General features: G+C 39.1%; 1 protein-coding gene across 1 annotated transcript in view; it reads right to left on the reverse strand.

Annotated features, from left to right (window-relative positions):
• Positions 1–15,654, reverse strand: part of Csnk2a2 (casein kinase 2, alpha prime polypeptide) — a gene marked incomplete at its 5' end in the record, with an annotated part of 41,107 nt that overhangs the window by 12,758 nt on the left and 12,695 nt on the right. The window contains 2 exon segments of the mRNA XM_005388434.2: positions 2,440–2,499; positions 13,002–13,052. Of these exon segments, the coding sequence (XP_005388491.1) occupies positions 2,440–2,499; positions 13,002–13,052 (111 nt within the window).

The following is a 15,654-nucleotide window of genomic DNA, read 5'->3' on the forward strand; positions in this document are numbered from 1 at the left end:
GTTTTTCTCCGGTACCGGGAACCGAACTCACGACCTTGCGCTTGCCAGGCAGGCACTTTGCCGCTGAGCTAAATCCCCAGCCCCCTAAATTCTTAATTGTATTTAATTAAAACAGCTTCCACTGGAATCAGCTACTATATTGGATAATGTAGTTTTACATACACATGAGCAAAGGTTTTCAATATATAAAATCCAAAATTATGTACACTTAAGATTCATTCACTTTCTTTGTTTTATGACAGTTGCAGCAGGATTCCGAAATGCCTTTGTAACAGGGCCTTACGAAACCAAGTGTGTGAGGGCATACCTCCTCAAATCTGAATCAGACCACTCTGCACAAAGCCTCTGGGAGTCACTGAGGATAATGTGGGGGCCCTTAGCCTTGGCTGCTTCTACACTTTCAATAGAAAGTGAAGTATTTACTCTTCCCAACTCTTTTTTTCCAAAGAGAAAATTTAACATTGTTGATTCTGCTATTTTGCCTAGTCTTTGCCAGAGGAATCAACTAATTAGAACCACAATGCCTGGGATGTGAAAAATATCTGGTGGAAGCAAAGGCTGAACAAATACTGTAAGGTAGTTAATTCTTTTGCTGAGTTCTCTAGTCAGACTCCCTGCAGAGTTACCGACATGATTTTAAATTCTTTGAATTATTTCAGCTTTAAAATCTGGTACAGTTTCTAACCATTAAGCATGAAAGACATTTTTCAAGTTTCACCTAGATTCTAAGCCTCATTAGCAGGAAGATGTATGTTCTTTCTGCCTATTGTTACCACTAGGAAGCAGGATGGACACCAGGCATTGAAAGATATATGCATGACCAGCTCGTGCAGATCTACATTATTGAGATGTCTTTATTGAATAATGAATGTGCCAGGTTATAAAAATTTAGCTGGCTAAAAACTGCAAAATCTCAAAGAGAGTTAGCTCTCATGGGGTCATTGCATGGAGTCTTCTTTTTCTCTCTCTCTCTCTTTTTGGAGTCAGGGTACTGCTATGTCACTCAGGCTGGCCTTGAACTCACTATGTAGCCCAGGCTGGCCTCAAACTCATGGCAACCCTCCTGCCTCGGCTTCTGGAGCACTGGGATTACAGGTGTGCACCACCATGTAGTCTGGAGAGCATAAGGAAAGAGGTAGGTTTAGTTCCGTTGTATCTCCTTCATCTTTCTTACCTTACTGACAAGACCCAGTAGACACAGAGTAAATCCTTAAGTCCACACCCTTGTCTTTCTCTAATGATGTGGTTTGTGTAAGCACTCACACGAGAAAACATTCATTTCATAGGGCTAGTTCTTTACATTCCCATTTTCTAAATTCCAGCCTTGATTCAATTTGGTATTTTGTTGAAACAACTCTTCAAAACCCCATAAAAACTCCATCTTGGCAATTTTCTTCAATAACGATCTTTTTCAACTATATCTTATTTCAGAGGTTCTTAAACTAAGATCCAAGGCCCCCCTAAAACTTTATGCAATACATGCACTCTGGGTGGAGGAGTTCCTAACTTTCATTGGGTTCCCCTAGAACCCACTGGTTCATACCATTTTATAAATCTTTTTAGAATTCTTTGATTTTTATACCTAGACAGATTACAGAAGCTCACTGCTTCATACTCAGTAATACTTCACAATTTCATCATGCTTTACGGTTAGCAAGTCATACCCACTAGATCCCCTGTATTAACTATAGTAGTTGTGGCTAGAGGGAAAGAATTGGTAGTCTCATTCAAGAAGGTGATGCTGAAAGATATGAATATAAAGGGGGGGCTATAAATGCCTGCTATTCCCATACACGTGACTTTTCTATTAAGAACCGTTATTTCTATACTCCTGGAAGCCAGGCTTCTTCATATGATTTGCTTTGCCAACAGGGCACTGGCAAACATGACACAGACGGAGGGTTGAAAACTGCCCATCTTGCTGCTAAGAACCTGAGACTATCGTGGGAAGTAGCCTGGACTAACTTCCTGGAAGATGAGAACCCAGCTGTCCTATGTCAGGGAGATACATGAAGATATGAGGCCATCCTGGACCATGCTATCATAGTCAAGTTGGCCCAGATCTAAAGAATCACCTAGACAACTCTCATGGAATCATGAGAAACAACAAATCATTTTTTAAAAGTCATTAAGTTCAGGTCATTTGTTATATAAGGAAAACTAGAAGTAATATTAAGTGGCAAAAAGAAAATCCAAGAGCTATGACAGGTTCAAATCTTTGGCACAAAAACCCTAATCCCCCTTGACTTGGTCCCCTTCCCAACTCTACCAGAAAATTTCCACGTGAGATCCCATGACAGAGGCCTCAACGTAAAGTAAACTCTATCACTGAATACTCTGGGTATCAGAAAATATTTTGCTTATGTTCTCTTTGTCCTTTCAAACACTTCTTTAATGAATGAGCCTGAAAAAAGCGCACTGTTTATCAATGCTACTTACTTTAAGTAGTTCATACATATAAAACCGAATATCAAAGTCTGTCAGGATCTGGTACAGTTGCTGAAACAGATTGCAGAAAACACAAAGTTAGTCTTTTTGCATCTTGTCAGCCTAAGTTTCAGTCATTATCTGTAAATTTAGTCCTTAAGTTACTAAGAAATCTCATGGCTTTTTACTTCCTGACCTGGAATAAATGGTAAACATAAGAAATCTAATACTTCAATCTTCAGAAGAAAGGAGAAAGAAATAAATCCATCCATCCATCCGTCCGTCCATTTATTTCATAGGAGGAAAACATTTAAGCCAACTTGGATCTTTGCTGTTTAGTGTTCCACAACTTTCTTTCTTTAGGTGTTCTGAGACAGGGTCTTACTATGTAGTTTAGACTGGCCTTGTACTCACTATGTAGCCCAGACTGGCCTCGAACTCATGGAGATCCTCCTGTCTCAGCCTCCCAAGTGCTGGGATTATAAGCATCTGCCACCATGCCTGGCACACCGTAACTTTAATAACCACAATTACATTATTGTAAAGTCTAAGTTCTCCAACTGTCCTCATATTCTTACTGCACATCAAAGAAACAGGAGAAAAATGAGGTGCTCTAGTGTTTGCAGATGGCAAAAGACTTTCAAAAAACCTATGCCGGGGCTGGGGATTTAGCTCAGCGGCAAAAGCGCCTGCCTGGCAAGCGCAAGGTCGTGAGTTCGGTTCCCGGTACCGGAGAAAAACCAAAAAAAAAAAAAAAAAAAAAAAACCTATGCCTTCTGCTTGCCCAAAACCAACTCCAATCTGGAAAAAAGAATGTTTCCTAGGTATTAATTCATGTTTTAGGGGCAAGAAAAAAGGGGAAAGAAGAAAAGATGGTGCCAAAAGTGATCACAGGCTAAAATGACATACAAATGAAAACTTTCATTACTAATAATCCAAAGACCCACCTAATGAGAGTTTAAAAAAATCAATCTCTAAGAATCAGACTACAAGGTTCATTAAAAGCATGATAAACCCTTGTCAAAAACTATACCACCACCTTTGATATTTAGTCAACTCCAAGTAGTGTCTCTCCCCATCAATCTAGGCAGCACTCAGGCAGCACAGGGAGTCTCTCTCCAAGGAGCACAGAACAACGTGTCCGTGTAAAGCAGGAATACAAACCACACATATTTTTTACTATAAAAATAATATGGAAGCATAATACAAAGTGGTTCCACGTGTAAGTATGGAGGAATAGGCTATTTTCTCTTTTTACTCTCCCTTTCAGAAAGTAAGAGTAACTCTCCTCTCCAGATTAGTAAGAATACATGGTTTCATCAACCTCACACAGCTGCAGGGAACTGAACTGCACAGGCCAGTACAATGGGTGTCTCAAAGGTGCCCCAGTGCTGGGGATGATCCTGGCTAGGGCTGAGCTGCACTCAAGCACAGAGGCATAAATACGTGACCATTTCTGCTCAGGAGAGCTTCACAGCAACCAAACCCTCCATAACAAAAGCCTCCAGCTCCATAACAACCAAACCCTGGGTTTTTGTCCTCCCAGCGATGCTCTGCAAGGCACACTTCTTAGCCAGCATTCAGTGGCAACTCATAGCCGGAAAACACAGATACAGGCTTAAGATACCATCTTCGGTGTGGAGATCACTTGCAGAGACTGTGCTAAACCAAACATCAAGTCAATAAACAGCCCGTGAAAGAGAAAAGATCAAATTCTTCAACCTCAGAGGGGTGGGGTATTTTGTTTCCAGAAAACTGATACAGGCTACTTTATCCAGATTTTTATTTGAAAGGCTTCTCTTTCATATCATGTGGTATCTACCAAGCATCTTTGTAAACAGTGTAAGGTATGAAGATAAATGTCCTTGGACTGCCAACATAGTATTTCTAGCTATTCCAACCAGTATCCGTTTTATTTAATACAGGACACCAGCTTTGTTAATAGTGCTTAGACTTTATACATTACACAGTCCTGCGTGACTGGCTGCCATTCATCCTCCCATCACAGGAGTGCTGGGCGTAAGGACACCAAGTTACATCTGTAACATTTAGACTCCTGGGTCTAAAATTTAGGCCTCTCCAGGGTTCAGCCTGGCCTCTTGTGACTTTCGTAGCTCTGATTCCCACACAACCCTCAGATTCCTCTTCTCTGACCACACAAGCCTGTGTTTGTTCCATCCACTCTTCCCTCTCCAGCACCCCTTCCCCTCAACCTGTAATGTTAAACTCATCCTTTCTCACCCACTTTCTGGACAGCAGACGCTGGCCTCTACCTTCTCTAGGCTCTAGGCCATTTCCTTGCCATCTGGGTGTTCACAGGGCACTGGAAAGAGCAGCACCCCCGAGTTAACATTCCTCACTTGGACACTTGCAGTGACCCAAAGTTCTCGAGGTAAGTTTCCGCTCTGTTGTAAACACAAGGCTGCTTCACTTTAAGAGCCCAGTGCCAACATTCCTTCCACACTGCCATATACACGACAGTGGGGAACTGGGTATTGGGGCTGGTGATGGTCACCAGTTTAGTGATTCCAGATCTCTGAACTTTCCCCACCCCCTAAGTATGGCAAGGGTCCATTGTGCCACAAGGCTGTACCCCTGTTTTTTCCACATAGAACTCTTAGACCATTCTCAGCTCTATGTAGCGGAACAGTGTATTTACTTCACACCAAGGATGGTGGTCCTCTGTCTATACAGATGTTTTTATTTTTATGATGCTCACCAGTCAATGGAATAAGACACAAACTGTCTTGCAAGAAATAGAAGAGTCTGCAACAAATTAGGGAAACTTGACAAGAACCACTTTCCCTCCAGCAATGTGGAAAACATCATCAACCGAGCAACACAGAATGTTTTTAGGAGGTTAGCTTCGCTCACATTTTCATGAAGTGATTTATTAAACACAAAGCAAACCTATGCTTCCCGGAAGATTAAGATGGTGGAGAGGAAGAAAGTACTCACCAGTCACATGTTTGCTGCAAAGCCTCAAACATACTAGCTTTTTCCTAGAAACAGTTCTGAAGGGCATGTGGTTGAAACTCTTTAGGCCTTCTAATAAACTCTGAAAAGTCTGAGAAAGGATGGCAGACACTGCAACTTAATCATCAGGCTCAGGGACCCTAGGTCCAAAATCACAGACACCACAGAATGGCCAAGGGTGGTCTCACCTCTGCTGCACGGACACACAGGGCCCTTCAGATGCTGGAGAGGAGCAGCCGCATCACAACCAGCCAGACCCAAAGCCCACTCCCCACTGACTGCCACACAGAGTGCACCTGGCTCTCACGTACACAGCTCACTCTATGAGGGCAGAAAGCCCAGGTTCCCCAAGCAGAGGGGAAAAAAAAGTGGGGGGACAGGGATATAAAGTGTGAGCAAATGCGGTGTTTTAATGCTAGAGTCACCAGTTTAGATATCGCTACTTTGTAAATCAATCCCCAAGATCAATATTAAAGCCAAGGTCAACACTTTTAGAGCCTTTCACCAAGCAAATAAAAGTTAGAGCCAATCACCTAAAAACATCACTTATTTTCTTAAAGACTTACAAAGAAATGAGAAAATAATGTTAATAACCTATAATCATAGTACATTTGTTCCCAATTCAGGAAAATCAATTTAAACTCACAGGTTTAGCTAGCTCAGGTCTACCACAATGTGTGTGACTTAGAAAGCCCCTAAATATCAGGGTAAATCTACAGTCTTCTTAGGAGAAAGCCCACTGGGAGTGTCTTATCAATCTTTACACAGTCCAAATGATGCTTTTCTTTTGGGGGGCGGGGGTCTACTCATTTTTATTTATACTATTCCAAAGGCACAGCAAACTGAAAAGCAGGTCTTAATAGAACCACTTTCCCTCTCGAGACATTTCTGATGCAGGTGTGCAACAGCTACCCATTCTAGCCCTTAGAGGTTGGCTTTTCCCACTCATTTTGAAGTGCTGTCTTTTGTTCTAAGTGTCACCACTTATCTTTTTATTGTAACACTGACATATATGAAATGTTACCTGATGGTTCTGAGTAGAAACTGACCTAACCAGTACCTTTAAATACAAGGGAAAAATTAGTGAGACCACAGAAGATCTGAACTAAACTACTACGTGTGGGATAAAACATGTCCATGCATTATAATCACAAGATAAACTTTCAGAAATTCCAAGTAGTTAACATTATATAGCTTGAGTATTCCTTATGTAAAATGCTTGGGACTAGAAGTGTTTGAAGTTTCATATTTTTTCCGTCCTCTCATATGCAGAGCTCAGTCTATGATGTCCAGAGATACAACTATTTTTATACTTGCATTTGAATGAAGTAATTCATTTATGTTTCATATACAACCTGTACACACAGGCTGAGGGCTATTTATTTAGTTATTTTTTGGTATATAGGGCCTTGCTATGTAGTTCAGTTTGGCCTTGAAAGCACAGCAAATCCTTTTGCCTCAGCCTCCCAAATGCTGGGATTATAGGTGTGTGCCACCATGCCCAACTCTTATACAATATTTTAAATAATTTTTGCAGGAAACAAAGATTCACGATGTGGTTTCAATTTTCTACTTGCAATGCCATGTTGGTTCTCAAAAACTCTGACACAGACATTTCAGTTTTGGATTTTGGGGTTAGGAATGCTCAAATTGTATAGATCACATTTTCTATAATCAAATTAGGGATTAAAAATAAAAGAAGAATTTTTTTATTGTCTTACTATGGTTATGGCCTTGCTATGTTGCCCAGGCCGGTTTTGAATTTGCAGTCCCCCTGCTGCAGCAGGACTACAAGTGTGTACCACCACATCCAGCAAAAGAATTTTTTAAAAACCCAAATGGATCCTAAACCATACATTCAAACATATAGCTTGAAAGGACATTATTGGGACAATAACAATCATAAATTTTAAAAAATGGATTCCATATTAGACAGCATTATAGCACAAATATTAAATTTCCTGGTTGTGTGTACTAACAGCATTGGATGAGAATGACCTAGTTCCAGCACTGGCATATTCAGGAGTGAAGTACGACGATATCTGCAACTTATTTTAAGATGACTCAGCAAGAAGACAGAGGAAGGGGAGGTAGAGAAATAATGGCAGATGTGCCAAAATATCAACCACCAGTAAATCTGGGCAGAAGATTTCTGGGTATGCATTGTCATTTTCAGTAGGTTTTAAAAAAAAATTTTTTTTTGAGACAGGGTCTTGCTCTCTAGCACAAGCTAGCCTTGACTTTGTGGTGGCTATCCTCCATATTCTGCCACACCAGCTAAAATTTTTTGAAGTAAAAGGTTTGAGAAAAAAAAACCCTTAATCCACAAATCAACTGCACTGACTGCAACTGAAGACAGGAGGAAAAACAGTAAGCAGAAGTTGAAGGAAGAAAATGAGGTAAGACAGGAGCACAGAGTGAATAGAAAAAGTAGGGAATAAACCTAGAAGTTGAGTTTCTGAAAGAATTAGTATGAGATCCTCAGCAAAACTGCTTTCAATTTTTAAAAAAGAATGTAAAGGCATAGATAATAGATAATGTTTACTTATTTATTTAGTAGTACTGGTGGTTGAAACCTGGGCTTTCACACTGAGCTATGTTCCCAGATCTTTTTAAAAGTTTTTATTTTGAGATAAGGTTTTGCTAAAGTACCAAACTGCAAAGCCTAGGCTGGAACTTACAACAGCCCTGCCTCAGTCTCACAGAATTCTGGGATTACCAGTGTGTACCACCACACTCAGCTCAGATAATATGTAAAATGTAAGGAAAGCATAACTACAAATGCGTTAATTTTTAGTCTTAAGAGAATTCTATCAGCAACTTTATGCCAATGTAAATAAATAACTTTAGAAATATATTATTACCCAAATAGACACAAGAGGTAGAAAACCTAGAAAAACCTCTGTCCTACAGCATGTTTTCAGTTTTAGAGGGTATCAGGGATTGAACCCAGGACTTTGCAGATGTAAGCAAATACTCTTATACCAAGCTACATTCTCAGCCCTCACTTATAGCATGTTTCAAAAAGGGACAAACAGGCCAGGCATGGTCACTCATGCCTGTAATCCCAGCACTTGGGAGGCTGAGGCAGGAGGATCTCGGAAGTTCAAGGCCAGCCTGGGCTACAAAGTGAGTTCCAGCCATCCTGAACTGCACAGCAAAACTCTTGTATCTAACAGACAAAAAAGAAAAAGAAAAGAAAGGAACATGCAATTCAAAGTCTTCCCCAACCCCTGAAAGACAGCTCCCTAGATTTACCTATCTTATATACTTTCAGAGACTAGAACAAAGAAAATTCCCCGGTTTACTTTATAAAGTTAGTATAAACTTGATACCAAGACTAGAACAAAGAAAACTCCCCAGTGTATTTTATAACGTTAGTATAAACTTGATACCAAAACCAGAGGACTCTACAATGAAAGAAAATTACCGATCAATTGGTTACCAATCGTGCCAATAAGGTTACTGAAAAGAATGGGCTATAGACTGTCTTACTGTTTTATTGTGCGGTATAGGGGACTGAACCCAGTGCCTCGAACATGCTACAAATGCTCTACTACTGAGCTGCATTCCCCCTGATTTACCCTTACACCAAGCCACGCACAAACATTCTTTGGGCAATACCTTGAAATCACTTATAAGAGTTTACACTAAAAGGAAAAAGATTAAAAAACGAAACAAACAAATAACAAAAATAAACTTTCCTAGTAAGACACAGTGCAAAATAAAAAGCCTTAGGACATGAGGATATTAAGCCAACTGATTACCCTGTTTGTGTCCCGTCATACTATCTGGAAAAGAAAATAATATTCCTGTCACAATTTGCTCTTCCAAAATACTTATCTGCTACCTATCTGATTTAAAGATCTTTCAAATTGACTAAAATTTCAGGGCTCTAACAATCAAAGGAGACTTCAAGTTAATTGTGGCAGAAGCAAACCCCCCTGCTTCTACCCAGAGCTTCCCAAAATAACAATAAAAAGGACTGGGGAGAACTTTCAAAAACTGAGTGTGTGGGAGGAGTGGGGCTGCATACCAGTAATACCCACTCTCTGAGAGGTGCAAATATAAGGGTAATTCAGCAAGACCCTGTCTCAAAATAAAAAAAAAGGCTAGGGATGCAGCTCAATGTGAGGGCTATAGGTTCAATCCCTAGTACTCTACTTATTAAAAAACCGAAAACTCCAAACCACTACGACAGTGGAAGATACGACATTCTGAGGTCAGAAAACATATCCAGCTGACTTAACAGACCAAAAAGCCTAAAAACTCTGCAACAGAAAAGGAGATCAAGCAGCGCTGAGCTTCTAGCTGAAGAACTACAGAAAAGCTCAGAAATGGATGACCTCAGATGTTGCTGAGGGTAAACAGTGAGCTAAAACTCAAACAGGTTTAATTCCCCCAAAGAAAATAGGAGCGGTAATTGAGTGCCTCTATAACACCCTCACAGCTATCAGTGTGACACTATGAGGATGTCAGCAGTCAAGTGTGTCCTCAAGGTAGGAAATGACTACATCTTAGAGCAGTACTCTAAAATATGAGTATATATTCAAGAATCATGACATTTCAGACAGTTTATCATAGAGACACAAACACACAAAGGATTTGGGAGAAAAACAGAGAAAAAGCTTAAAGGGAGAAAATATAATATTATTGATGTGGAAATAGAAGATATTACATAAAACACAGAAGAATACGACACAGTTTTAAAGGACTGAAATGCACTTCTAAGACATGAAGTTTAATATCTGAATGAGTTCTCAAAGGTGAGAACAAAGAAGAAAGGGAAGAAAAATCAAAGAACATTAAAATATTTTTCTCAAATGGAAGAATAAGAGTTTTTAGTTGTTTTTTTTTGTGTGTGGGGGTAACCAGGAATCAAACTCAGGACCTTGCGCTTGCCCGGCAGGCCCTTGTGCTGCTGAGCTATATTCCCGGCCCCGGATAAGAGTTTCTAGATTGAAAAATCCCAGCAAGTATCCAGAACAAAAGATGAAAGAGATCAACAGGACAGCACATCATTGTGAAATTTTAGAAGATAGGAATGAAGGGAAAATCCAAAAAGCTTCCAGAAAAAAGGGGGAAAAAATCATGTAAAATGAGATCAGAATGGCTTCGGTGGTAGTACTGAAACAATCTTTTCAAAACTGAGGAAATTATGAATTGTAACCTAAAATTCTATTCCCCAGCAAATACATAAATTGGGAAGGTGAGATAAAGATGCTTTTGATGTTGCAAGCCTCAAAAACACCCACTTCCACGATCTATCCCGCTGAAGAACGCTTTTAGATAATGCACATCTTCTTTAAAATATTCCTTTAAGGGATAAGATTCCAGAGGAATGAGATTTTTCCCAGGGAATAAGAATTTCTGCCAGCTGATTACAGCATGTTGTTACATCAACTGGGCATATGTCACTTTCAAGAAATATAAACTGCTGAAGTGAAATTTGACATTTGAATTTGACATGCAAAATTTGATATGTGAACACCGAAGCACAGGTATTTGCAACCGGTGAGAAAAAGAGACGTTATTACAAGTTAGCAATCAAAACTAGGAATTAGCAATGAAAGAAAAACTTTTTTCTCACTTATTTATGGTCTTGTTATGGTCCCTGGCTGGGTTCAAATTTGTGGTCCTTCTGCCTTACCCCCGCTACCAAGTAGTTGGGATTACAGTGTGTGCCAGAGGGAACTGTACTATGATGTTTCATTAATCTTTTTTTTAAAGGCAGGGTCTCACTATGCAGTTAGTGTTAACCTTGAACTTACTATGCAGCTCAGGCTGGCCTCAAACTCATGGCAGTCTTCCTGCCTCAGCCTCCTGGCTGCTGGGATTATAGGTATGTGCCATCATACCTGGCTATCCTTTAATCTTTTGCATTGGGAAAATGTTTTGTTTTATTAAAGCCTATCTATTTCCCTAACACATACTTATACATCCCCACTCATATATGTAAGCCTTGATAAATCTAGGTGATTTCACAGGATAAGCTACATGGTATAGACCCCTACCAGCTAAGTGACACTATGTTATTGAATGAAAATATTTATGTCCCATCTTTTTTTTAAATCCCACTTTCAAGAGCTCACTACTTCACCTGTAAGGAGTCACATTAGCAGGAATCTCTTTTACATATGGGAAATGCTATACTGTATATAAAACTTGCTTATTCTTTTATAAGTGAAAATCTCTATTTCACTTATTTTTTACTAACTAGCCTTATTTTAGAGTGATTGCGTAAGATGATTTTTTTTTTTTTTGTGGTACCAGGAATCGAACTCATGACCTCACGCTTGCCAAGCAGGCACTTATGCCACTGAGCTATATTCGCAGCCCTACCTAAGATCATTAAATGTTGGGATAAGTATCTTTATTTATTTATTTTTTTTGGTCTTTTTGAGAGAGGGTCTTGCTCTGCAGTTCAGACTGGACTTCAGCTCACTCTGTAGCCCAGGCTGGTCTCAAACTCGCAACAATCCTTCTGGCTCAGCCTCCCCAGTGCTGGGATTACAGGCATATGCCACCACACCTGGCCAAGGATCTTTTATTTTCATCCAAAGTATCACTTTTGATACCAGCATCTTTAACTGTGGATTTCGTTTTGTCTCCAGCTTGTATCAGAACAAAATCTCAAGTCCGATTCATTGTCAGAGTTATAACCACCTAGACATCCTCTGAATGTCTCTGAAAACCAATACTATTTTAATATTGTTTTTTAATCTGTGCCTCAAAAGGGTTTCTACCAGTATGATGAACTCCAAAAACCTTGTGAAAAGTTAAAGTTTCAGTATATGAAAAAAGTTTAAACCATGCTTTTAAAAAATTTTGTCTCAAATAATACACATTTTAAATATAAGAAAATATATATTACCAGAATAGGGCTCTTCTAAGGCAGTGACTCTTAACAAGGTTTTTGGTACCACCTGCTTTGTACAGTTTATATGAACACATATTATTTGAGCGTCAGTGCACTTGACAGAATTTTTGTTAGTTTTGGGAACTGAATACAGGTTTCTTCAGGGTGCAAGGAGAAAACATAATTATCTGTGAAATCATCAATATACCACATTATGACATTACTGCCTTGGTTACAGACCGTTAAAAAACACTTTGCCCTACAAAGGCAAACATATTCCCCCAAAATCTTACATAATGACTTTTTAAATATGTATCATTATTTGATAGCTCCAATCCAATACACTGCTTCTTTTAGAAGAGCCCTACATCAGTTTATCCCTTCTTATCAGCAATGTAAGATTTCTTACGAAAACTGAAGTTATCATCCATCTAGAACTATGTTGTCTAAAACAGGAGTGCTACAGATGAGGTATCAGCTTAGACCCAGCTGAGCAGCTACTACCAGAGCAAGCAAAGCAAAGGGTAAAGAAATTAACTTTACTAAATGCTAGAACTACAGCTACTTTCTGTATCTTGCACTGATGATATAAGGAATTAAAAAAAACAGGAATTCACTTTGTTATTTCCTACTTTCACCAATGATATCCCTGGTCTGCTTGTGTTCTAGTTTCAGTAGCACTTAGCATCACTTTTCCACCCTCCTTCAATACCACACCAGAAAGAAAAAGTATACGCACCTTAAAATCTGTATTATTGATATATTCAAATACCAAAGCTGGTGTCTTTGACTGCAAGAGAGAATATTAACGCTTTTTTAGGTATTCAGACAGTAATAAATGTGATTTGCCTCTGCCACAACGATACATCCCCAAATCTTACAAGATGGAAGAGCAATTCAAAAGTATTTTCTGGAAATTTTATGACATTTAGAATTTGGTTCAAGATAGGTGGAAATGTGGGAGGTAGCGGAAAGGTAGGGGAGGTAGAGGCACAGATGGAACACGGCCAGCCACAAACTGATTAACTGCTCAGGTTGAGTGACATGTACAGGAGGTTCATTATATTATTCAGGTAATTTCTGTAAATGGCTGAAATTTTTATTAATAAAGTTTTTTTGTTGTTATTGTTTAAACAGGAAGCATTCTCTGAAAAGCCTACCAATGGTCTTGACCAAATGGTTAATGGTTATAAAAGATTTATACCCTACAGTATTCCAGTGTGAATGACATTTTCATCTAGGTTTAGCAAGCAAGATGCATTCGACAGAATTTCTGTTAGTCTCAGGAACTGAATACAGGTCTTTTCAGGGTGTAAGAAGAAAACAATTATCTGTAAAATTACCATAGGCCACACTGTGACACTACTGCCTTGGTTAGAGACCATTAAAAAATACTTGGCCCTACAAAGGCAAACACATTCCCCCAAAATCATACATTACGAATTTTTAAAAAGTACTATAATCTTTAATGAGTACAACATATTCAATACTTCCTCATGGAAATCTAGACTTTTAAATGTCAGGTTTTTGTGAGTAAAATAAAGTAGTGCAAACTGGCAGTTATAAGCTTTCAAAATTGGGAGAAAAACAGCTTAAAGTGTTATAGACATTTTTAAAAAAATCATCTTAGAAATCTTTATTGCTAGTATCTTTTGCCCAAGGACAAAGTTAAAGTTACCTAAGAAACAGCCCACAGCACACACACACAGGGCTTTGCCAGAACAATGCAGAACCCAAGCAGAAAACCCAGCAGCAGCCGTGAACAAATGATTCTTCCCTGGCCCCAAACTGCAAAGGCTTTATCAAGACCAGATATCTCTACAGACTCTTGAGTAAGCCTGATCACCTTAAACACAGGGGACAAGGATTCTGTGCAGATTTTCATCTACTTCAATTTACCTGTCTTACATATCAGTAAATATATATAACTAAGAAAATTTTTTTTAGATAGGGTCTCATTATGTAGTCAGGCTGGCCTTGAACTCACTATGTAGCCCAGACTGGCCTCAAACTCGCAGCAAACCTCCTGCTTCAGCCTCCCAAGCACTGGAATTTACTAGGCATGCGCCACCATTAGGCATGCACCACCACACTCCGCTATTATACATATATTTTAACAAATTACAGAAATGGTAAGGTATCACCAATCTGTAAACTTCAAGCAGTATGAAGATGTTCCTGGTATATACTACCATAGGTACTGGCTCACACTTAAAAAATTCTTCTGAAATTAGTATTTTAAAATATGGCATTCTACTTTAAATGGACAAAACTCATTTTTTAATGAGGCCAGTTTCAAACATCAGGCAGTCCAGAGCTAGTCATTATTAAATCAATCTGAGTCAAGTAGGATGTGATATATTTTTAATGATAACCAGACACAACCTGGCATACAACCATCCCTTCTCAGTCTTTTCCAGGTCCAAAAGAAAAACCCTTCCTTATTTTTCAACAACACCGTGTACTCTTGGGCAAATCACTTAACCTCTGCAGACTTTAGTTTCCTCACTGTACAATGTAGACAACAGCTCTCTAGATTGTTGTGAGGATTACATGACATGATACAGCTCAATACTAAGAACAGTACCGCATCTGTAATAAGCACTCCCTGTCATGAGGGTGTCTCTAGCAAACAGAAGCAAAGTCCTACTTCTCAAAAAAAAAAGAACCTATCAGAGAGGAGAACAAGGAAATATCTGAAGTAGAGCAGGTGGAGAAAAACAGAAATGAGATAGGAAGTGGTACAAGGGAAGGGGTGTGTAACTTTGCAATTTTCTTTAATCAAAACACAGAATGTTAAGTTTCTCCCAGGGAGAGAACAAAATTCAACAGCGTATCTGAAAAGACTAAAAACTAATGATTTTAACAAAATATTTTATGTGTAAAAAATCTATCTGCATTGTATTTATACACACAATGAGTCCTTAAGCTGGATGGGGAATTAAAGACTGGTACTAGAAACAGCAAGGCATCATCCTCGGGGTTTGGTGGGCTGTGACCTGCTCAGCTTTCTATGTGGAGATACTCAGCATTTCCTTGTATAAACCCAGACTTTCAAATGTCAGACTTACTTATGAGTGAGTAAGATAATGGAAACTGGCAGTAATAAGGTTTTAAAACTGAGACAAAAGCAGAGGCTTAAGGGAGTCACATAGCAAACATCTGTGGACTAAATCAAAATAATGAGCTAGCAAACTTGGGACAGGTTTTTTTCCTATATTTTTAGATTTCACAAAAATGGTGATGGCTACCTTATCAATGGGTCATCATGATTTTTGTCTGTTTTTCAAAACCACTAGGCAGTAAATACAAATGCCATCATCCCTACTATGCATCACTACTTGAGGATCTCTGCGTTAAACCCCTTCCCACTACCCCCGAGGCCACCAGCC

This window comes from Chinchilla lanigera, unplaced genomic scaffold (assembly GCF_000276665.1).
Source record: "Chinchilla lanigera isolate Chin_1 unplaced genomic scaffold, ChiLan1.0 scaffold00032, whole genome shotgun sequence".
Lineage (NCBI taxonomy): Eukaryota > Metazoa > Chordata > Mammalia > Rodentia > Chinchillidae > Chinchilla > Chinchilla lanigera.